This window comes from Fundulus heteroclitus, chromosome 4, assembly GCF_011125445.2.
Source record: "Fundulus heteroclitus isolate FHET01 chromosome 4, MU-UCD_Fhet_4.1, whole genome shotgun sequence".
NCBI lineage: Eukaryota > Metazoa > Chordata > Actinopteri > Cyprinodontiformes > Fundulidae > Fundulus > Fundulus heteroclitus.
In genome coordinates this window covers 22,152,261-22,178,014 of record NC_046364.1, presented here as the reverse complement: position 1 = coordinate 22,178,014, position 25,754 = coordinate 22,152,261, and the positions used below count along the sequence as shown (strand labels likewise).

The following is a 25,754-nucleotide window of genomic DNA, read 5'->3' as shown; positions in this document are numbered from 1 at the left end:
GCTTGATTCCAGCATCAGAAGAAAGATTCTCATCGTGGATCGGCCCCTCATTTGCTGCCACAACAGCCTGGGCCCGTTAAGGAATGGCCTCCAATAAACCCTAAAGGTGTGCTGTGGTGTCTGCAACCAATCATGGCAGCAGATCCTTCAGGTCCTATAAATCGGGAATTTCATGGATGGGACTGGTTTGGCCAACGCATCCAACGGGTCCTTGATTGGACTGAGATCTGTGGAATCCTGCTGAAAACCCCACAGCCGTGAAAGGCTTTACACGCTATGCAACAATGCTTAGTAGGGGTAGAAATGACATCCACCTGGATGGTAGGTGGATGTGTACCCAAGGTGTCCCAGCAGAACACTGCTAAAACGTATTATACTGCCTTGACCAGCTGCCTTCCTCCCCAGTAGATCCTGAAGCCGCGTGTTCCCTGGTAAATGAGGAGCAAGCAGGAGGTCATCCAGGTGAGGTAAAAAAAGCTTCATTCATTACACCAGGCCACCTTCCGTTGATTATGTTCTTTCAGTGGTCTGCACCAGCACCCTGACGAGCCTGTTGCTATGCAGCCCCCTTAGAAAAAAAGAAAACTTTTTGATATTTACTTCTCAGAACGAGCATGAACTTTTTCAGCATTTTGAGCCCTGTTGGCTTGTCCGTTGGATCAGACCACAGAGTCGAGCCTTTGTTCCACATCAGGCAGCCGTGGTGGGGCCACGACCCCCTCAACTCGCTCACCTCCTTTACTTTCTTGGAGCACGATGGATAAATGCGGACCACCGCAGACCCCTTGAGTGTAGGGTCCTCAGATGATGCAACTCGCCATGCCTATTCTTGGAAGAACACAGCTAGCCCAAAACTGGACCCGTCTGGTTTTTACCCACACACCTCAGGGTGACTTGGTGCTCCCTGGCAGGGGGGGGGGGGGGGGGGGGGGGGTGGACAGGGGGACGGGGGAGGGCACGAATATCTGGGCTGGCTTACATTCATAAGAAGTTAAGCTGACCTCAGACCAGTTTATCTGACACTCAGCTTTACAAAGAAGTAAAAGAAAACCCAAAGCGTTCAACTAAAAGTCCGTACGGCTAAGTGTCTCAAAGTTATGGCATTTCAAACTGCGGACATTCGATGTGAAGCCGATCGCAGACAGGAAACTAAAGTCTTTGGGACCTCAGGACTGACGTGTGACGCTATGCGCCAGAGAGGCGGCTGTGGGTAGCAGCAAGCGGCCAATGGGAAGCTCCGACATCCTTCTAGAAACGCAGCCTGCCAATAGGATTTCACATCATCAATATGCAAGGTATTCAGCCCATTTCCTGTTTGCATGTGACTCGGTCACAGGAGCATCAAACAATACACAATAGTGGGGACGTAGCCGCTCATTAGCGGCGTCCACAAAGCCTGGCACCATTATGTATTCTGACACGGACACTGGCACACACACACACACACACACACGAAACAAACCAATCAGTTGAACAACAACCCTACAAACGCGGGCTCTCCACATTCCACCTGGTTTAACTGGGCAGCCGTTGTGGCACATGGTGCCTAAAATAGCAGCGGCCCTTCAGTGTACTCAGAAAATGTCAGGCTCAGCTTGACATGTGCGTACAGCCTCATGCAGAGACACCCATCCCACTACCATCTTCCTTTACGCCGTCCGGATCAGACAAGACCGAACCGGCTGCCTTGCTGATCCGATACACGGAGAGAGAGCGCGTTTTGGCCACAAGCTATTTTCAGACGTGCATTTCAAGCAAAGGCTGTGATGAAATTAGAGGCTGGAGCAGAAGATTTCGTTTGGGGTTTTCTAATGGCAGTGACGGCCACGAGCACAATGTGAGCCATCGTGGAATCGTCGGGCCTTCAAATAATGATGCACAAATAACTGGAGATGATAGGCCAAGCTTGACTTAGTTAAACGTTTTCTTTCTCTGAACCTCTTCCTAACCGCTATGTGCAATGTGTCAATGTTGTCCTGTTAGATGAACAAATATGTCAAAAGAGGCAATAGTTTTGTTTTTACCATGTTCTTTTAGTGTTTAATCTGATTTCTGCCCCCCCCCCCCCCCGAGGATTGGTTGCCCATGCATGTTGTTTATCTGAAAGAAGGCTTGCACTGTTGATTACGTCACTAGGAGTTACTCTGGTGCATGAAGTCGCCTGACCTGGATCTCTAAGTAACACAGTCTGTGCTCTGATACTTTAAGCATTGTGACAAAATGACAAAAAAACACAAGGCACTACAGAGGCTCTGACAACAAGCAACACTGTTACCTTATTGAGACCCATTAAGCTAGCAGTAACCGATGAGCCTTATAGACGACACCGTCCACATTTTATATTTAAAAATTAACTGCTAATGTCTATCACTTGGATTCATCAGTCCTTAAATATTCTGACCGAAGATGGTCAACTCCAATCAAATGGAGCCCCATTTATCCAACCACACTCAAAAATGTACTGGTACATTTATATTACCTGGCTATACATTTACATCATGCAGTGATACATTTATGATAGGTCAGTAAGAAACTTTGGGTTAAGTGGTGGTGAAGGAAGCTTGGAACAAGCCAACAACTTTTCCACTAGCTTTCAGAAAACAGGTCATAACCCTTAGAAATAATTCAATGCAATTTACTAACGCTGCAGCACCAAAACCAGGGCGCCGATTCTCAGTATGTGTTTGACATTAAACCTGATGTCTATCACAAACTACAAGTAAAATCTATCGAATGAGAATAGCCACCCAACTCAGAGACCAGAAAACAGATTTTAGAGTTTATACCCTTTTAAACAAGTCACCTCATTACACCTGCTATGTTGTGGAAGTCTGCCATTTATCCAGGTGCGTGTGTGTGTACACCCCCCCCCCCAAAAAAAAAATCCACAGTTTTGCAGGTAAACTGTATAAACTAGGCCTAAGGGGGCTGCTTGAAATGCAAGTTTATACAGTTTACCTGCAAAGTTTACAAGTAAAACGCTCCATCAGAATACCTCTAAACATAGCTCCTAGCTCCTGTTCCCTGACCTTTCATAGGTTCAACAGTAAGAACACCATCGTTGGGAGGAAAGCAGCTTCAGACTGTTGTGCCGATTTAAGACAGCCTTTAAATTTTTTTTTTTTTTTTTTTAACGGAAACACATGGATGAGGAGAGTCGTCATCATAAAGGCTACAGTCTTCTGAAAATGAACTACAAAGTGTGTACTCTTCTCTCTGGACATTTTCATTATTTTCCATGAGGTGGGCTGTGCTAATACGTCACGCAAAGGACTGTGGGATTCCTTGAGGCTTCTTAGCGCAGATAAGGGACATCGCAAGGGTCCTATGCTAACGGAGCTTTGATAGGAAGCATAAAGGCTCCTTTTCCTGCTTCCTTCCTTACTGACTGCACTTTTTGGACAGCACTTATGTCGACTGCTGATGCACTTCCGCTTTGGCTAGATAGTCCAGTAGAGATATTTGGATGGAGCCAAAGACTACATGTGCAGAATCTGAAACATCAGTACGTTGTTACCTGCGTCTCTAGCAACAAGCCTCTTGATACTTGACACTATGGGCAACGGTTTTAATTTTATATAAAGCCTACCAGTACACTACTATCACGCCATGACGCAATCCTTGCATGATCCGAGTGCATCCGGGTAGAGGCGCTCCACTCTGAAACTCTCCCGGTGGAATAGGGTGCCTGGCAGAAAGTACGAGGCAGGCGCACCGCTTCCAGATTAAGTGGAACCTCGGGGTCAGGGCTGAATGGTGGCCACTTCAGTCCTAGTGGTAAAAACGGTGCATACTTTCATCATCATAGACCTGCGTTCAGGTCTTTGGTGGCATTTGTAGAATTTGTCTGGGATTGGGTTAAGCTTTTGCATCAGGGGGAGTTACACTTTAAATAGCTTAACTATCAAATATGTCATGCTGAGGGAGGGCGTGGCGTTGTGGCATGTCTTCTCTACTTCTCTTTTTGCCCCTATCCAGCCTGATTGCTACCAGTAAAGGCCACCACAAAATATCATTACAAAAAGGTTAATTGATTTATTAGTACACTTATACTAAATAATTAGACAAATTGTTTAGCCAGATTTGTGCTTCAGGAAACAAAGCTTAAAAGTTCATGTTTTGGAAAGCCCCATTTTCTAAACTGCATACAGATAAGTGGGTCCTGTCTTTGGGTTATCAATTACAACGGCAGCTTTTTGGAGGCCTGACCACATGGAGTCCTGCCAGAGGGCGCATTCGCAGCCCTGACAAGACAAATTACAGTTTCAATAGTCTTCGTTTGTCTGGGAAAACAAATAATTGGAAAAGCGTGACAGGCATGCTGGTTACAAACTCCAGCGTCATAATTAAAAGCTCGGGAGCTTAGAATCCTGTGGCAGACGACGTCAAGTCTTGAGACCAAAAGAAGCGTACGCAGAGACACAGAAGGCTTCAGACTCACAGACGCAGATGGTGGCGAGCAGTCTGATGGCGATGAACGGAGCCTCGCAGTTCTGGAAGACCGGCTGCAAGACGTAATTGGAGAAGGTGAGGGCAATGACGGCCAGCGTGGTTGGATACATGATGAGAACAGCGCTCCATAGCAACAGGAAGCTGAAAAATAAAAGACGAAGCATGACTTTGCAACAGACTCTTCCATAAGTTCAAAACATCCTCAATGAGGTACACCACAAGCTATTTTTTTTGGCAGGCTGCTGTTGCGCTTTTAGTTCCACCCTGACTTCTCATTTACACAGAAAGCTGTGAGAACAACCCCAGCTATAACAGAAGTAGAAAGTTACATTTTCCTACAGGGTTAATACAAAGCTTCCATCTGCAGCCAATGGGGACGGAGACTTCTTGTTGACACATTGACCCCACCAGCTTTCTAGAAGTCTGCCTTGGTATTCACTTAAAGATCTTTTCAGTCTATAATACAGGCTGCCAGGAAGGACCCTTCTTTGTTTAAGACGTCCCCCAGTTGCTAAAACCGCACAAATAAGTCCAAACTTTAAAAACTGCTGTTGTATTCCTTAAGCAATTTCTAAAGTGAATCTCCTTCCACCTGCAAATACTTGTTCAGCAACGATGTTTAGGTCTCTGGTGCGAATGCTGCAAACGTTATGTTTTAGAAGCAGAACTCAAAGCTTTCTAGAAGATTATTTCTGACAGGGTCAAACTGGTGGAAACGCGGTGAATTGTGATCTGGGCACGCACGATTCTGAATTGATTAACATCAAAAGTTAATTATTTTAAGGTCAATTTATCACCTAATTTTTAAGGAATACGAAACGCGGAGCTCAATTGCGTGCACGTGCGACTGCCAGACAGTTGACGGTGAACAAATAAGGCCACACGCAAAGCAGTCTGCGCCCTCTGCACCAGAGGGAAACCACTCCCAGGAGCCCCGCCATATGCAGGATGTGGAAAACTAAAATGAAATGCTTTGAAAGACGCATGGGGAACCGTTTTACACGGTTGCAGCCGGAAGTGAAAGTAAAACTGATCTTACTTCCACCAGCGACCTGAGAAGCATCCAGCAAGAGATGTCAGAGCGCCCCGCTCTGAACCGATGAAGCAATTTGCAAAGAGTGTTGACACTCCTACGAGGGACAATTTCCAACCGACCGCTTTTGAGAAGCAGGACTTTAGTGTTGTGGAGGGTTGAAACGCAGCGCCTCAGAACTATTTCACTGAAATGCCAGGATTTTATGTCAGTCATGCGCTTCCAACAGGAGCAGTAAATGAAAATGTGAAAGGGTTTACAAGAACGTAGCAGGAATGGCAGATCCTTAATGGTTTAGTGTGATGTTAGATGACGAGAGACATATTAGACACGTTTTTTGTTGAACTAATTACCATTATGTTAATCGATTTAGATTTTCATCTGATTTTGCTGAGTGTAATTGAATCGAAAAATTAAGTGCCTAAAGATCCCCATCACTACACCCTATGCAAAAAAAAAATAAAAAAAAGAATAAACTACATGCCTTGTTGCAATCTTTCTACTGGTATTAACCATATTTCAACTAACAGGTTACAGAAGCATACTGAAACGTGGTTGCCTCTGATCTGTTTGCCAGTTTTCTTCAAGCCATCTTGACAGTTCTGGGCCTAGATATGTAGGGAACATGCACACATACACACACGCTAAAGGGAACTGAAAAGCCTTTCAGACTAGAAAATTTTTTTTTTAAGAATACATGATAGGAGGCTGAGGTGACAGCTCTTCTCAAATCTACAACACTACTTCAGAGGGGTCCTAACTAGGGATGCAAGTTAGCGATTAATGAGTTAATCTAGTTGACTGATCTTATTGACTTACGATTAATTGATAAGCGACCACTTTCTAGAAAAAAAAAAAAGAGTTTTCTCTTGTGTCAAGAGGGTCTTTAAGACTTAACATTAATAACTTGTTTTTTTTACAATATGCTGAAAGAAAAAAAGAAAAAAAAAAAAAGAAAAAAAAAAAACATTTTTTATGTGTCAATTGAACTTGAAGTTATTATTTTTGCTCCCAATCCACCATGTGTGTTTCCTACATCCCTCAACTTGTGAGCTTTCTCGAATGTGCCGGCATCATGGAACCAACAGAGGCGTGGTCCAGCGTTGACAGGGAGTCCCAGGCAGAAATGTCCGCTGGAGAACTTCCTCTCAGCCTGGTAAATGGACTCGCTGTAATAATCTACTCATTGGGCGATTTATTTTGGAAAAGATTACCTCACCTTCTTACTCATGTCATCAGAACTTATTATTGCTCATGCTTTTAAGTCCCTGCAGCCTGCCAGACTCTCAAACTGAGGTCATCACTACAATATAAAGTCAAGCCACAAAGCTGGCCTTGCACAAAGACCCCCAGCATTTTACGAGTGAGCCATTATGGTGCCGTCACTACCAATGCGTACAGATCTGGGATTCTGTCCAAAGTTTTAGAAAGTAATATGTCAGATGAGGAGAAATTATTATTTTCTGGGGCTTAAGGGAAAAAAAGGCCTTGGACTCCCTGTACATCGCATCTCTCAGAGGTCCCCATGTTACACGGTGGTTTGGATCTTCTCGCTTTTGCTTAGAAAAACACGAAACATTGTTCACACCTGTGTGCAAAGTGCAAACCAAGAATATTTTTGGTTTGTTCAGTGTTGATGACAATAATCCACAGCATCCTGCTAAAGCAAAGTCACTGACAACCGCTGAGCTTTGGTGAAATACTTCTGGAGGCTCAGGTTCTCTTTAATTTATTTTATCCTCAATAACATTAAAAATATTTGGCAGCTCCAACAGTAATATGCCATGCTGACTTATCAATGCAAACTTTGTGCAGTTAATTATAAATCAAGGTTGTAGTGAAAAATAAGATCATTATAGGGTACTTAATCTTTTCTATATCATATTATAGCCAAATATTTGTTCCTGACAAAGACTGCAAAAAGCAGAGCCTCAGTAGGCATGTTCCTTTCATGTGATCATGCACCGTGTCGGCAGAGCTTACTAAACCAACCCTGTCCCGCTGTACTGCACCACATAATGAATGAGAACATCTCCAGGGCAAAGCTGTGGCACTCTGAGGTTCTGCAGCGTGTACAAGAAGACAGACCATAGGAAAATTGCTTTATACTTACCCTACGAGCCCTCCAAATATCTCGGTCACATAAGAATAGTCTCCTCCAGATTTTGGGATGGTGACGCCCAGCTCAGCGTAGCACAATGACCCAAGGGCACAGATCCCTCCTCCACAAACCCAGACGATGAGAGACAGTCCCACTGAGCCTGCATGCTCCAGCACTCCTTTGGGCGAGATGAAGATCCCCGAGCCGATGATGTTCCCTTGAGGGATAAAGTTCACATTATTAGTTCTCGTTGTACAATACTTATTCAGATAATTATAATTTCTGAGACATCTTATAAACTGTTATAAAATGTCCTTCCAATATTACACAAAAAAAAATAAAAACAGCAAGAAAGTTCCTGGAATCTGCGATTTACACAAAATAAATAAAATGGGAATCTATAAAAAAAATACATACACCATACCACAAAACGTATGGTTAATTTGATCCAGATAATCTAATGAACCGGTCAAATCACATCTATGGATGCATGAATGTAATCCAGGTTTACATAAAGGTTTAACATTTCCTCTCCACTAAATACTCCAGTTAACCATCAGTGGTATTATAACCGAATGGATGGGATTGGGAATGACTCAGATACCACAGTTCTAAAGTCCTTCCTCTGGCTCCCAGTATCTCAGAGAATACACTTTAAAATACTTCTGTTAGTCTATAAATCACTGAATGTCTTAAAACCTAAATACATCACAGACTTGTTATCAGTGTATCAACCATCCAGACCACTCAGGTCTTCTGGCTCCAGCCTACTGTTCATACCTAGAACCAGAACCAAACATGGAGAAGCAGCATTTAGTTCCTATGCTCCACTTATCTGGAACAAACTTCCAGAAAACTGTAAAAGTGCTGAAAGCCTACGTTCTTTTAAGTCAAGGTTAAAAACCTATTTGCTTAGAGATGCCTTTAAATGTTGCCGTTTTAGTTGGCAGTCCAACGTTTCTTTTACTGCGTCTGACCTGCTGCTACTTTTCCAATGCAATGTGCTTTCCTCTAATGTTTTCCCCGTCTCTGTAATCCTTCTGTCTCGTTCATGTACAGCACTTTGAAAGCTGCTTTATAAATAAACGTGCCTTACAAAGTGGTAAACCATGTACCATTACAGAGCAAGGTCGGTGGATATTGAGCTGCACAGCGAGTAGAGCTTGCCTACTTCCTGTATTGTTTTAGGTGTCACGTTCGATGCATCATGGTCTGGAGCCGTGTTGTAGGAGCTGGCCTTGGCATCTTAGCTCCAGTGAAAGAGGACCTCTTAACGTTTTTGACAATTTCATGCTCCCAAAACTCCAACATGACTGCATTGCATCTTTGTTTAGGCTCTGTGCTGAATGTAGATGTGCTCTGACAGATCTGAGAGCTGGGCGTCCATAGCTTTGTCCTCAGCAGGTTAGAGTTCTCTTCCATTTTGAATGTCAGAAACTATTAGGGGGAAAAAAATATTTTGTACGGGTGCAAAATAGTAATGTGCTCAAGGTTTTTTTTTTTTTTTTTACAGCAACACTTCAGGTTTAATCTTATTTTCTAACAGGTTAAGATGCAGATTAAAGAGGGGCAGAGTAATAAGTGATGTTGACTTGTAGCAAGAACGTCCGATCCCTTAGTTGTCCATGCGTGCATGGTTGCCCACCCTGTCCATCTGGTACTGCCCTGTGGGCTGGAAACCCGTCTCTGCTGGTAATGCCCAGCCAACATGTACCCCTGGACCTAAGCGCTGGCCCCTCAGCAGACCAACAGGGTTTAGCAAGATTAAAAAGTAGATGGGTGGATCTCGTTAACAAGGTATGACCATGGCAACAAGTGTGGTCGGTAATTTTGGCCACCTTGGGACAAGCAACCTAATGTCGTTTCATTTATCATAAATCTAAGAAGAAACCAAATCTCATTTCCCAGCTGCTGAGGACATGGGTGAAGTAAAATCCTTCAGACAGCGTTGGGCAGGGACCCGCCACCACACGCGTCCCTGAGCAGCAGTGGAACGTACCTAGAGGCGAATTTCCTGAATGGACAGGCTGAAGACCTGTTTCTACTGAACAGAAGAAGTTTGAAACAGCACCGCTGGACACTGGGTCCTTCACGGTCGGCCGCCTGCCAACCACACCTGCGTCTGGGCGTCGTCTTTATCAAAAGGATATCATGAATGCCTGATGATATCCATTTACAGGCAAAGCCGGTTTGACAACTTAAACGATATATTTTGTACAGTTTCGGCTTAATAGCTCCGAGTGCATTGTTCGTTCAGTTGACGGTTGTCCTTAAAAGCCGAGATGACCCACTGGTCAGCAACCATGTCCATCCGCTGGCCTGTATTTAGTCACGTAACCCACCGCCATGCTAGCCACTAGGTGGTGGACGTGTCCTCACTGCCATCTGGGTAGAAGGGTGTTAGCTGCTAGGTCCAGCTGGATTCACAGGTGTTGCCCTAGAGACGCAGATAAACAAAAACACAGCAGTCTCTTGTTTGCGGGTGTCCTTACTGCTGTAAATAATCCGTCTCGTTATCTACGGGACAAACGGGGGTTCCCAGAAGGCTCACTTGGCTGCTTTCACGCCCCGTTCTGAACAGGCCACCGTGTTATGAGTTCAACTTCGGCATTGATGACATCACTGCCGCATGCAAGCAAGTCACCAAACAGCAGCTGTCAAAACAAATTGTGCTTTTGCACCGACCTCACAGGTTTCCCCTCCCTTCCCTGGGGTAGGTTTGGGGTAAAAGGGGATCTGTGCAAAAAGTACGACTGCTGAGGGTAAACATCGTGGCTGTCGAAGCCAAGCGAGGCGTGCTATTCCTCTGAATGCGCCCTAATGAAGCAGAGCAAGAGGAGGAGGACCAGGGGTGTCCATTTCTCATTGTCTCGTGTGATGGAGGAGACCGTGTCGAGATGCGGAGCCGTTACGTAAAGCCTTTGTTGCGTTTGTTATGTCATGAAGTTCGCTGTTGCAGCTGAACGCATGAATCAGGGTCCTAGGAACGGTGCATACGTTTCTTCACGATGCAAAACTTCTCCAAGCTAACAAAACATGACTTACAGCAATGTCCCCCAGGGCACTATCACCACGAGGCAACAGTTTTTTTTTTTAAACATTCTTGTGATACGCTGGTGTATACTGTATGAAGAATGAAGATAGAGGTCTGCAGCATGTTTGGATAACATCAAGGAGCCCTTCAGATGTGGTTAACCCAAACTACTTTGTGTTGAAGGTATATATTTAGTCAAAATGTGCTACATTGCACACAATCTAAAGAGGATCAATGCAGCTTTGCCCTTCAGCACGGACAGCCTAACAAGAAGCTCTACGTCTGTGCGTTCAGAACTCATATGTGCACGTATGCTTATCGTCTTTGTATATGAGCTTACTGGATCCCAGAGAAATTACAGTTTTTTTTCAGATCCCATTATTCTGATAAACCTAAAAACACATTTGGAAGTAGGAGCCAGACGCAATCAAATCTAAAATATCTTGGTCTACAAGTAAAATGCAGTGTGGAGACAGTGTTGTATAAAGTACTGAAATCTCGGAGTGGAGTAAAAGTATAGGTACCTCTCCAAAATATGACTTTGGTAAAAGTCCAAGTCACTGACTGAAATGTTACTTGAGTAAAAGTCTTAAAAGTATCTGAAAGGTCTTGTACTTAAGTATGAAATTGACTGTAAAAATAGATGTACTGAAGTAATGTAATAAAAAGTTAAATTAAAAAGTAAATCAAAGCAAATGCAGTTTGAATGATATATTTTACATTTTGGTAAACTTTGTAGGTCAAATTCACTTAAAATAATATAAACAACCAAGCGCAAGAGAAATTTAGACCAAGTCTAGAAATAAAATACAACCTTTTGTAAGCTTTTAGTTTTCCTTCTTCAAGTAAGGTCAGTGCTATACACTTTAAAATTGTACACAACCAAGTGCAGGCAAAGGGGGGGTTTACTAAGAACATGGTTAAGTGATAAACCAGGCTTAGTTAACTTACAGGAAGTGGTAAACCTGCTAATAGATACACCTGCAGGTTATCATTTAGTTAAGAAAATTAGAACTCCTGGCTCTGCTATCAGATGCTTTACCCATACCACAAGGTTAATTTAACCTGCTTTACTACTGAACCAGCTTCTTATCCTGTTGGTGGTGATGAACAAGGCAAGTCCCGACTTTGTTAAACCACCAACATTGAAAATGTATCGGAGTAAATGTATGCAATTAAGTTAGAAAAACACCAGTTGTCACCCTGAACTGTGGCACATGGTGGTGGGAGCATCATGCTGTGGGGAAGCTTTTCTTCAGCAGGGACAGAGAAGCTGCTCAGAGTTGATGAGTATTGTGCCATATACAGGGACATCATTGTATTCAGGCACTGATAATAATAATGTCCTGAGCAACCGATCGCCTTTAGGAGTCACCCAACTAGAGTTTGTCCATCACACGAAAGCCTCATGAAATTCAGTGGAACCTCTGAATATGAATCCTTCCAAAAGGTAAATGGCACATGAATAGCCCAAATACATATTTTTCCTTACATATGAATGTCTAGGACTAGGGCAGCGTGTGGTATGATGGTAGAGCGAGCGCCCCATGTTCACAGTCATGCAAGATTGGCTCCTTAAGACGTAATAGAAGTTGTTTCTTTCCCCAAATAACAAAAAAAAGTCATAAAAACAAATACAAAAAAAAAAATCTATAGGTCTGAATACTTTAGCAATGCACTGTAGTCAGTGGACCATCATTTGCATGTTTAGTGTGAACTTTTCCAGTAACTGAGGCGGGTCCCGGTAGATTCTGGGACTGAAAGTTTGTGGATTCCCATCAGAAAAAACAAAAAAGATTGTCGAAAGCGCTGTGAGAAGAGTAGGTTAGACTTACCAAGATTTTGTTCTTTTTATGGAAAAACTATGCGTGCCGTATGGTGCAAGACACACATTACATTTGTTGTCTGGCAATTAACAACTGAACTGTGAGGGAATTGAACATTCTGTTTATAGAAACTAACACTGATAAATGGGTTGCTGGTACTTCTCACCGCCACCAGAAGGGGGAAAAAAAACAACAACAAAAAAAAAACAATTTAGTTTGTTGTTGGCAGTTCCAGTCAAAATTCAAATTTTAAATCAGTTTGTCAAGTCCCGTGTGCTAGCAGTGGTACGATTAGTCGATACAAGCAAGGGAGCACTCAGAGTTAGCACAACAGATTGAAGAGCGAGGCATGTTTATGAGTAGGCTGCTTGTGGTGGGTAGCACGATGACTCAGGTAGCTCATGTGCATGCACTATGCAGTGGTTTGAAGGGAAAATGACAATGTATCCATTTCCTGGATTAAAACTAAGAGTCTTCTGCTTTCTTTTTTTTTTTTCTTTTTTTTTTTAAATAGCCCACATTAACTTTACCAGATAAAAAGGGGGGAAATCCCAAACGGAAGCCCATCAACTATTTTAAAAGTGTGACGCAGGGAAAGACGTGGAATACGCTGCTTAGGCATAACATTATGACCAGCATGGGCCCACTGACAGGCCTGCAGGCTGTGCAGCTCCATGCACATAAAGCTGACAAGCACTGGCTATTCCTTTATCACACAATCACCATGAACAACTTCTTCACTTTAAGCTACAGCCGCTCATCGGTTGTCTTGTACCATGTGGGCTGACCTTCACCCCCACACATCATCTAAGGGCCCCTCGTTAAGCTGTTGTTGGCTCTCCGCTGCTCCTCACTTGGAGCACTTGATCGATGCAGACTAGGAACACCCGGAGAGAGCAGCAGTTTTGGAGATGCTCTGCTCCAGTCCATCACAGTTAAGCCCTCGTCAAAGTCTCTAAAACCCCTTCTGCTTGCCTATTTTTGCTGCTTCCAACGCGTGAGCGCTGGCGTCAAAACGTTTCCTTGCTGCTCTAATTTATTCTCTCCACTAACAGATGCTGCGATAAAGAGAAAATGTCACTCACTTTAGCTTTAAGGGGTGACTTTTATGCCTTATCGGTGTATTGTTGGGAATAGCAAAAGACATCATGTGGTCATCATAGCTACGATGCAACAAAACCGAGAATATGGCCGAGGTACAGTTAGCATCGTTTTAGTGACTAAAGTGGAGATGTACTGATACGGCTTTTCCTGACTGTTGCAGTTTTCTCCAAGCTGCCAAGTCCAACTTTTTTTTGTTCTAAGGAATATAACACAAAAGAAAGTATGACAACCAACAATAATGCAGGTTCTTTGCAGAGAGGTGGTAGTTTGAAATCCAGGGGATAATCAAGGAAATCATTGACTTCATCTGACTTTAATTTTTATTCAAAAAGAGCACCAGAGTGCATACTTGGCATATGCATTTATAGACTAAAAACGGCAAGACCTCTTACTTTTGCTGCATTTATGCGTTAAGAAAATAAGAAATCTGATTGCTTTAGTACTCAGCCTGTAGATCAGATGTGACCAGAGGAAAACTGGCATCTCTGTCCCAAATGCTGCACGAGTTACAGTAATTACTGAAACTGAACATTGCCTTGTATTAAAAAAAGTAGCATTTCTGTTATTTCTCTGAAGAATGTGTCCTCCCTCTGACCCTGTGAAGACAGAGATGCCTGTTAAGCAGCTGGTCCTGGGAGTCTGGGACTGTAAAAATACTTGTTTTCCTTCTTTTTTTTCAAGATTCGGTGAGTTTTAAGACAAGAACGTGTTCCGCGTAAACTAAATCAACTTCTCCAGCTGGTTTTCCGTGGCGGTGGGTGGTTTTTTTTTTTTAGTGTGGGTGGTGTGTTTGTCCCCCCAGGGTCACCTGGGCAGAGCGGACGGCTGCAGTGACTCACTGCTCAGCCGGCCCACAGAACCGAGCCTCCCAACTTTCAGCACACCATCCAGCCACGTAAGCATCTTCATATTCAGACCCACACGACTGATGCAACAGTCTCCGCGCACAGCCACAAAGCCCGCACTTGAAACTCTAGGGGCTGCCTCTGCAGCTTCTTCCGTGATCTCAGTTCTTTTTTTTTTTTTTCGGTTTCCGTCCCTGTTCGAGTCAACGGGGCGGCATGAGCGCCGAGGTATCGATTACAGAGCCGGAGGATCACCAACTGCGCCCCGCTGGATGCAACTTGTGACAGCTGAGTGTGAAGCGACGCCAGCCGCGGCAGGACGGCGAGCGGTCAGCCGCGGCTGCTGCGACGCGTCCCCCCCTTGCCTCTCCCTCCAAACTGCATCCACTTTCTCAACCTGTCAGCTCATCTGTCGGGGTTTTAAAAAAAAAAAAAAAAAAAAAAAAGGACATCGCACACTCACCGATGATAATCGCGCAGGCGCTCAGCAGCCCGATTTCCTTTTTCAGCGTGACTTTGTCATCGTTGTTGGCGTTTTCATCCTTCTTCCTCTTCTCTTTGTCATCCATCTCTCCCTCTGCCTTGCCAGTGCGCTTCCTCTTCCCCTCGGTCCCGTTCAGATACTGTAGACTGAACCACGTTGCACGCCGCCGGATGCACTTATAATATCGAGCGGAGGACACGGGGGAGGACGTGCGCATGCGTGACAATGCCAAACTTTCTTTCAGGTGGCTAGGTTGATGTGGAGGTGCGCCGGGATTGGCGGACGGTGCATCAGAGCCTATAGAAGAACAATGACCAGAGATTTGTCTCAGTTTGCCAATATACAATTACAGACATATTTTTTTCAATGTGTTTTTTTTTCAACAAGAGTACAAGAATTGTTTGATGCTGAAGGCTAAGCGAATAGTATTTAAAATCAGTCCACAACTCTCAACCAGATGGAAGTCTTATTTAGGAGAACACACATCCAAATATGTGGATGAGTAAACCAAGAAAACGTGTCTAAGTAATATGAATGAGGAATTCAAGGCTTCTGAATTTAGAAACATAATTTCTGGCATTATTATTTTGGTGACATTCTCACTTATGCCAGAATAATGTCAGGGCTGAGGAGAGGTTGTTGGCCTGCTCACTTTTTAAGATGTGTGGCAGCAAAACTTCACCTAAGGACATTTTAAGTTGACTGAGGTTTATATACATTTTGTGGGAAAAGGTTATTTCAAATGAGCCACTGTTCACTTGGAAAATACTTTTAATACTGTCGTTATGGGGAATCCTTAACTGAAGCGGATCAATTGAAATAGAAGTTAAGAGGAGCCTTCATATTAGCCTTATGAGAGTAACGCCCTGGACCAAAATGTTAATGAGTGCATTACTGGGCGTGGTAAATATTTTGTTCTTTTCAAAAAAAGAAAAAAAAAGTTAGTCTTTAAACTGTTCTACATTTTGTCACAGTACAAATACAAACTTTCATGTATCTTAGCAAGATCGTATGTGGTAAACCCTCACAAAGTAGTGGAATAAAAGGATTAATGGTTGAAAATTATTAATTGAGAAAAATGTGAAAATTATTGCACAGATTTATCTTCAAAACCTGTAAGTCTAAGCTTTTTACAACCAGTTCTTGCTAAAATTACAGCTTTCAGTCTTTCAAGGTGTGTCTATACCTCTTTGCAGTTCTAGGGACTGACATTTTTTGCCCATGCTTCTATGCAAATGCATACTCTTGGGGTTGGTAAAACATGGATGACTTGAGAGGAGTGAAACTCTTGTTTGTGTGATCATATTTTTAAACGGACTGGGAAAAAAAGTTTAAACAAGTCTGCTTCAGGCACACTTTTATACCTTATGGCTTACTTTAGTTGAACAGAGTACCTCAGAGTTATGCAAATGGAAGAAACATGGTTTTCTTTGTTTTGTGTCCAGGTTTTTTCTATTTTATGACTTGTGTGCACGTTGACCTTCCAATGGACCACAGATGAATTAAATAAATACATGATGTAATCCAGTCATGACAGTTAGAGGTGTATAATCAGCTGAGTTAATATATAGTGATAAGTGAAAAAGCCCCCCAGCAAGTTCACATCCAAACTGAAAAAAGAGAAGATTATGGAGTGAGTCAAAGTCCATTCTTATCTCTAATTGAGATGCCATTGAATGATCTGGACAGCTTAGAAGTCCTCCAATGTGGCTGATTTAAAACAATTCTGCAAAGGCGAGCAGGACACAATTCCTCCAGTGATGTTAACAACTCATTGGCAGTAGTCAAAAAATACTTAATGGCAGTTGTTGCTTCTAAGGGTGGCCCAAGTTATTATAGGTTAAAGGGGTAATTATATTTTCCCACTGGGCCAGGTTGGTTTAGATAACTTTTTTCCCCTTGACAAATGGAATCAAACTGCATTTTGCATTTATCCTGGTTATCTTTACAAATGTTAGAAGTTCATTAATGATCTAAGACATTTAAGTAGTACAAAAAAACAAAACAGGCAGAAATATTTAAACAGGTGAATACGTTTTACAGTTATTTATTTTAATATATACAGATAAATATATATATAAATATATTATATATATATATATATCTATATCACATTCACTATCTCATACTCTCTCATATATCTCTATATCTTCTCAACTTCTATTATATATATATATATCACACAAAGGTCAATGGTGTAACACTGGCCAGGAAAACAGGCCATGTAAGTAGAGCACTAATCCTGTGGACTCAAGTGTGGCAGGACACTTAAACCTGCAGCAGTAAGGAGACATGGCTCTTCAGTCATGACGAGGACAAATCCAGGATGCAGCATATCTGGACTTTTATCTCACTGAGCAGCATACTCAAATTAGAACAAATACATGTTTGACAATTACATGAAACATGATCAATAATCATGTGATAATAATTAGTCGCAGACAAGGCTTGGCAGTCTTCTTGAAGAAGCAGTAACGTCTGTCCTCATACATCTACTTACCGGCCATTTTGACTCAGTTTGTCACATGGAATGCTTTCAGGTATTTAGGTCAGTTGTGAGAAGGAGAAATAAGTGGCTCAACCTAGATTTTAAGCATGAAACAGGCAGCTAAAGGAGTCCACAGCCGTATTATACCACAAATCATTAACTATATGCAAACCAGGTCTGGTTCTTCAGGGGTACGCTGATCAGTGGACCCTTCTCCTCTCTTTCATATCTGCTTTATTTTAATAAAGCTGGGATTCTGTTTATTTATTGGCATACCAAATTGTCTATGATCAATATTTTTGATACTGCAAAACCATGTTTTATCTAAAACAATAAAAATGGCTAAAAAGATATTACAGCCTAAGAAATTAACTAGAGTTGAGACACCTGTATTTACCTGTATTTAGTTTGTCATTAGTTTGTCAATGGAAGTTTTTTTTTTATTATGGTGGGAATTTCCATTTATTGTGACTTATAAACCCCAAAAACTGAAATTTAACCATTTTCACCACTGTTTGTTCCATGAAAGCATAAAAAAAAAAAAATCTAAAGATATGTAAGTATGATTAAATGCGATTACTGTTTGCAGTTTAGGTATATAAAGTGCACATCTTTATGTGACGTGTCCTGAGGAAACCTAATTAAAAATGGTTGATGTTATTATAGCAGTATTTGTGTTTGTGGGGCTATGATTACTGTGACATGCAGTCACCATTACCTAGAAAAGGGTAGAAAGACGTTAAACGTTCTTTTTTTCGTCACTTTTATATTTTAATCGGCACTTTTGTATTTACAGTACTTTCATAAACATTCTAAGCCTGCTATCAGATTTCCTTTTACTATCTGAAAACACATATCTCACATTGACTGAAGAAGAGAGAAAAACAGAAGACAAATCTAAGCTTTAACACCCGAGAACGAAACTTGAAGCAACCAAATACTGCAAATTATTAAAAAAAAAGATGCTACTCAGAAATCTTGAAATCTCCTAATTTCAAGTGTTCGCTGCAAAACATCCCAAATGAGTTATTTCAGCACTGCTTATAAAATCCTGCTGATTCCAGCAAAGCTTCTCACGGTTCTGTTTCCCCCATTGTGTGACAATTCAGGGTTTGTTTCTACACCTTTTCTTTGCTTTTAGACAGACCTGCAGACAGGTTAATCCATTACCTGTGCCCTCTTTGTCTTCCGCTTGAACATAAAGTCCTTTTGCAGTCTGCATTTTTTTTTTTGTGCCAATTTGCTTTGCTATTTTTCATACTACAACTTTCCTTCGGATTAATTTAGATGAAAGGGAGCAAGGGTTCGATTTGAATAAAAACCAGAGCGTTATGGGTGTGCGGAGAGACACAAAACTCTCAAATTGGGAAAACACAAAAAATACAGGAAAATGTATCTGACTGAAATTCAACTTCAGATCAATTAAAATAAATAAATAAATTCAACAAGTTAGAATACAAAAGATGGTTCTGGAAAGGGTAGAGCTAGATCAGTTCAGTTTCCTTAATCTGCCGGTTTAAAGGCGTGTTTACGCTTCCAAAGTTTAGATGTAACCTGAGAAAAGGCCAGGACGAATGCAGCCATTTGAGCCTTTTATTAGGTAGGTAAAATAATGGGCATGCAATTAAAACTGTTTTTTGTCAAGTGTTCAAGATGTAAACAACCATATGAATGTGTTGTTGGTTATTAGATAAGGCCCATTCTAAAATAAAGGTCTCTATTGGTCAGAAGCCAGCGAAGGGACAGATTGAAAGCATCCTCCATCAGGGAACAAGAGAGGCACTTGAAGAGAAGTCAGAGGGGGAGTCGCCTCCTGTCAAGGGGCCCACACTAATTCTTCACTGTGCCTACACATCAAGTTACCACAGCGAACACCTTATATTTCAAGTCACTATCCACTCTAATGCACTGACTAATGTTGTTTACAATTAGTTTTAACATAGCAAGCGTGACAACGGGACAATCAGGCCATCCTGAGAATATTTATCTGGCCTTCTGATCCAACTCCCAGATCCCCAAGCTACTATGGTATGCCAAACATTTCCAGAGCAAAACCAGAAATAAACTTGTCCAATTGCATCAGGCGACCGGTTCAACTCAGCAGCAAGCCAGTACCATTCTTCCTGGTTCAAAAATGACCAGCACACATTTTGTTCTGAATACACAATACCTAATCTTTGACTTTAAGCGTTTTTTTTGTGTGTGTGCAACTGGTCATTTTCAGAGAAAACAAAGCCACCACAAGATGGCTACCCACTTAAAGTGACAGGCTGGACAAGAAAAGCATCAATCAGAGTAGCAGCCAAGAAGCCCATGGCGACTCTGGAGAACCTGCAGAGATCCACAACTCGGATGGAGGAATAGGTCCACACAACAACAATTAGTTGAGCAGGCCACAAATCTGGCCTTTATAGAACAGGGCAAAGAGAAACCCATTGTTTAAAGGCAGACAGGAGTTCTGCCAGCAGTTGGCGTCAAGCCCTAGAGGGGACACAGCAAAGACATGGAAGAAGGTTCTTGGACCAAGATGTGACTTTTCTACCCGAGAGGCAGAAAACTGCTGCACATCACCGCTAAAACATTATCCCCACAGTGAAACATGGTGGTGGCAGTATCATGCTGCGGGGACGCTTTCCTTCAGAAAGGGACAAGGAAGCTGTTTAGAGTTCATGCGATGATGGTTGGAGAACAATAAGTCCAGACCTAAATAAAAATGGGAATTTTGGACCTTTCTTCAAAACTGCTGCTCACTGACTGAGTTTAAGCTAAATATTGAGCTTTTAGATGTGGAAATTAGGCAGAGATACAACAAAAGACTTGCAGCTGTAATTACGACAATAGCTGGTTCTGACAAATATTAGCCCAGAGGCTCTTACTGCAAATGCATAAAACACAGATTCATAGTAATTGTATATTTTTAATGAGTAATTTCTCTTCCACTTTATAAATATTCACTACTTCATGTTCATCTATCCAATAAATTTCCAACTTTGTGGCTGCAATGTGAAAAAAAGTGCAAGATATCTTTTGTAGATCACTGTATTTTTCTATAGAGTCTGTATTTTAAATATTTTTATATTTTTTTTAAATAAATTTAGCTAAATTTGCTAACACTAGCCCTCAGAGCGAAGACGAACCTTAAAAAGTGACTGTCTCTTTCGCAGTCTCTCTTCTCCTCCTTTCTCACAGACACACACAAACACACATGCACTACTTCATCTACGGTCTGGGGAGTTGAGTCGTTAAGTTGTGGCAGGCAAATGCTAACGAATGCACAATTAACTTGGAGGCCAGCCTCCCTCTCCAACATGAGGCCCCAACAAAGAGAGGAGATGCTTGGTTGGCAACAGGAAGGCAAGCTGAAACACTAACTTTAGTGTAATGGCAGGAGAGGATGAGGAAGAGGAGGAGATGAAGCAAGACAATAGCTAGAATACTGTGTTGGCATGGCGTTGTAGTGTAAATGGATAGATGATAGCATCCCGGAATAGACGGAAGGGGGGAAAGGGGCAAGAACAGGGCATAGTGAAGGGAAGAAGAACAAGAATGACATGAAGAAGAAAGCAAAAGAAAAAAAAACTGGGTCATCTGTGGTATCTCAAAGCCTATTGAGATTCGAATTTAAAGGACCAGTCCTCAATGACCCTGCTAAGGTCCAGACTTCACTAAGACTCAAACACTGGGGCAGGATCATAATCTAGCTTTACATAAATGAATGTCCGATAACTCAACATCCTTGTGTAAATGACAAAGATGTGAGAGACTAATTAGGAGGTCATGCAGAAGACGATAATATCAAGTTGTTCAGCTAATGGTTATCCTTTGTACAGTCAAAGGGTAGAGTACAGGAGTTAAAGTGGAGAAGTTTAAGGCAACAGTCCAAAGCATTGAGAGGTACACAGGACAGGTGAAGAAGACAGTACCAAGAGGGTGGAGTGGATGGAGAAGAGTGTAAGGAATGTTTCCAAACAGTAGGATGCTGCAAGACCTTCTTTGACGCCTAATCTGAAGGCGGTGGCGATGGCAAAATGACAATAGGCAGAGCAGGTAGCGGGAGAACTGAGGATGTTAAGATATACATTGAGAGTGACCGAAGTGGAGAGAATTAAAAACGAATAATAATAAAAATGATGATGAAAAGACAGCTCAGATTGAGAGGTTCGAGGACAAAGTTAGAAAAAAAACATGGCTGCCGTGGTTTGTTCATGTGCAGAAGATGGGTAGTGGACATTTTTTAACAAAGGTGGTAAATATTAAGCAGCCAGGAAGGAGGAAACAGGAAGACTACATAAAATGTCCGTGGATCCAGAGGAGGGTAAATCCGGCTTCAGAAACTTTCCTTCATCCTGTTCGCTTAACCGGGTGATTTTAATCTAGTGGTCTCAAACTCGAATCCTTAAGGACTGTTAGATGTGTCCCTTGTTCTGCACATCTGAATCAAATGACTAAACTACCTCACCAGCATGCAGTCAAGCTCTGCAGAGCTCTGCTAATGAGCTCATATTGAAGTCAGGTGAGTTGAAGCAGAGACACATCTAAACGTTGGAGTACACCGGCTCTTGGGGACTGGCGTTTGAGACCATTGTTTTAAACGTTAGTCCTAGTGTCTATGCTGTGGACCAGGAAATTAAAATGGTTGGGACTAATCTCTGTACGGGCTTTTTGCTTTCTGAACCTGGATTACCCAGTTAGATCCAAGGTCTTCTAAAGGTAGTAGAGGGAAAAGCATGAAGAACAAAACGAAGGCAGTCTCTAGATATTAGTACTAGATTAGTAAACCCTGGTAGTAAACTGTCATGAGCCACAGCTAAAGACCTCGTCCTCCAACTGTGACCAGTGTCTTACTAATGTTTATTAAAATAAACTCTCCCCTATACTTAGACTCAAAAAATTAGTAACAACAGTGAGGGTCCTAGAGACAAAAGGAGAGAAGGAGAAGGAGATGGGCAAGAGAAAGAGAGTTAGAGGAAAACAAAAAGATGAGAACAAGGGAGAAACGAAAAGGCCGTGAACCTAACAACACTTTCCTGCCAGGAACAAACCATCACTCTGTCTCAATCTCACGTTCATCCCACCCCTGATCTATTCTTACGCTAGAGCTTCTGGAGTGCTATGTCGAACAGTCTGCCATACTACCCACATCGCACATCGTTTGTTAACAGGCAACCCAGAGTTCTTGTGGTTCGGGAGCAGAGCTGCATAGCAACCCCACAGCACTTCCTGCTGGACCAGGGGTTGAACGTCAGTGGCCGTTGTTCGTCGCTGTGCCCTCTCTGCCTTTACAAAAACAGACGGGAAGCAGTTCGCTTACAATCAGCTTTGTGCTTCGTTGTGAGGAGAAAGGAAATGAGTGTGAAGGCCAAGCCACTCGAGCTCACTGCACCTCTATATGGGGTAACAAATGTGTGTTTTGAACAGACATCTTTGAAGCTAAGGTACTGAGTCAAAGGACTCTGGCTTTTTTTTTTTTTGTTAAATTTCGCCTTTGGCTGTACAATATATTGTGCAAAAAAAAAAAAACATGGCTGCATCTTTTTAGGGTCCCAATGCTTTTTTTCCCCCCAAATTGTAACTTAGACATCGGCTGCACTTCCATCTTTTATGTAATAATTCACCCAGCTTCTCTGCTGGGAGACAGGCCAAGGAACAACTGCAACAGATTTCCATTTATACACGTGACTTGGGTAAAAGCACCGATGACAAATTACAATGACTCATTTTACTGCGGATGTGAGATCTTCTGTTATTTGGTCGCATTTAGTTTTTGCAAAGTGCCACAACAATAAAACTGTCAACATTCAAATTTCCAGAAGAAACCAGTGTGTCTCCAGCAGAAATTTGGAGAATGAGAGCTTGAATGTCTTTTGACGGCTTTTACGGTTAAAAATTTTCATTTTAGTATGTCTGTCTTAATTTAAGTCTTAATTTAAGACAGACATGCTGAAAAAAAAACATATCTAGGGCTGCCCTCTTGAAATGCCTCATGCCTTCTAAACCATGGAGCAGTCAGTGTAATAGTGAACTGTTGTCCTAGGAAGGTCTACACTTTAGTATAAATGAGAAATTAAGTTATCAAATATGTATAAAATATTTAGTGAATATGGTGTGTGTGTGTGTGTGTGTGTGTGTGTGTGTGTGTGTGTGTGTGTGTGTGGGGTGGTGTAATAAAGTTTTGAATAACAATGACCACATAAATAGGCGAATAAAATGAAATGGGATCTAGACATCTACTCCCATCTAGTGGTCAAATCTAAGCAGTACAATAGAAAAAGACACGCTAGCCCTAATGCTATTTCATGGATTCAAATCTAGATAAAATAAATATTACGTTGCACGGGGAGTACAAGTTTCCTCTTTAATATTTTGCTTAATATAAAGGTGAGCTAAATCGCATACCATCACCTTCACAGTCCCTGGATGTTAAACCAACTGGTATAGCTTCTATCATCAGAACAGCAAGAAAACCTGAAGTATTGTTCCATCCGTCCAGTTCCATTATAAGGTAAAGTTAGATAATTAAGTTGTCATTGAAGGTCACATTTAAAATGTGTTTGTTCTAAAAATCAGCATCGCTGACATGGAGAAACCACTCAGACAAAGGCTGGTTTGGCCTAGTTTACAGCCCCAGCAACACCCGGTTCCCTAGCTTCAACTCCGTTGTTGACAATAATCCTCCCATGACATCAAGTTACCTCCTGCTCAAGCAGAACAGCAACATGCCTGCTACCTGGTAGAACCAGAAAAACAAAAAAAAACAACACAGGGCTATTCTTGCTTCTATAACGTCATCAAAAGTGAATGCTGCTAAGGCGTCTTTAAACAGGGACATGGATGAGGTCCAACTGTCAAATGTTTCCACCACAAGATCAAATGAGTTGTTACTAGGAAAAAGACAGACATCCGCTACCCAGAACATGCTAGAACAGTAGGAGTTATAGGATCTGACTGGCCACTTTGCTAATGGGTGGCCATTAATCCGTTCTAGTTCGACATCTACAATTATTCTAATGGTCAAACACAAATCCATTTTTCTGCACTTAACTGATATTCTTAAAATCACATTTTAATATTTTGTAAATTCTTTATTTTATATGTGAAAACTCCTAAACAGAGGATTTCAAGGCTTTCTGGAGTGTAAGGTCCTGTAGGTCGGGGGTTCCCAAACTTTTCAGCCTGTGACCCCCAAAATAACAATGTCAGAGACTGGTGACCCTCTTTTTGCTGTAATCTTAAGAGAACTCTAACAAAAAAAGAGCAATCTTCCTCCTGTATTAAGATTAGGTTATATTTTGGAATCAGATTTACAAAAAAGGACACTTTCTTTTTACCACACCAGCACCAGATTGGTGAAGTCGGATTAGGGATATTGTAGATTAAAAAAAATATATATAAATTAAAGAAAATAAATGAATGGCCGTGGAGGAGTACATTTCCACAAAAGGTTTGAGATTAATTTCACATATTTGCAAGAAAGCATCTTGGGATTCCCCTGATGTCGAAAAGTCAAGAAAAAAAAACTTATAATTTTCCACAATTAAAGGCATTATTTGCTATATTAAAACTAGGATATTTTCTAACATCTCATCTCATGACCATCCTTTGGGAAGCCCTGCTGTAGATCACCTTAGATCAGTTCAAGTGTGAACACTTTAGTGGTCAAACCCAGACTGATAATCCATCCATCCATCCATCCATCCATCTATCCAGCGTCTCCTTACAGGCTGGTTGGTGGCAGGCCTACTGAGCTCTGGTAGTCGAGTGAGAGGCAGAGTTGGGCAGGTCTTGAGGCCAAACTGGATTATTCTACCCAGAATTCAGTAAAACAGTTTGGGTTTTGTAAAAACCTTTTCTTCGTTTATGAAAACGAGGAATATTCCAAGACTTCTGCCACTTAGATGTGATCCAGCGTGAAAAACTTCAGTAGGCTTACCCTACCCAATACAACTTTGAAACGCAATAACTAAATACATTTCAATTCTAAATAATTAATTTTCAGCGTGGAATCATTTATTTCAGGTTTAACAATTCTTGAGGTTTCAAAAGCTATGAGAACCAGGGAACCATCCTTGTTGAATTGTTCCACTCATTTATTGACACCAATAGTTCCTACATTTAATAAACGCGAAACTGTGACGCTGTATACATCTGAAGTAAGATTAAGAGAACAAAACAAAAAACAATCGGAGCTAAACTTTTAATGGCGTTTCCATGGAAGCAGCTTTTGTTTCACTTTAATCTGACCTTTGGTATTTTTTTTTTATCTGTATTAGCATCATTTTTATTTAAAAGCTCGTGAAAATGTGGGTCTCCCAGCTGTTGTCCCTTCATTGACAATTAGCTACAGGAGCTAAAATATCGCATTAGCCAAATAAACATCCACACTAACA

At 41.8% G+C, this 25,754-nt stretch overlaps 1 protein-coding gene across 1 annotated transcript in view; it reads right to left on the bottom strand.

Annotated features, from left to right (window-relative positions):
• slc7a10a (solute carrier family 7 member 10a) overlaps nucleotides 1-25,754 on the bottom strand; it is a 40,345-nt gene that overhangs the window by 14,372 nt on the left and 219 nt on the right. The window contains exons 2-4 of the mRNA XM_021322286.2: nucleotides 14,859-15,176; nucleotides 7,599-7,803; nucleotides 4,442-4,593 (exon numbers count right to left, since the gene is read on the bottom strand). Coding sequence (XP_021177961.2) covers nucleotides 4,442-4,593; nucleotides 7,599-7,803; nucleotides 14,859-15,096 — 595 coding nt within the window. The 5' untranslated portion in view covers nucleotides 15,097-15,176. The remainder of the gene's footprint in view (nucleotides 1-4,441; nucleotides 4,594-7,598; nucleotides 7,804-14,858; nucleotides 15,177-25,754) is intronic.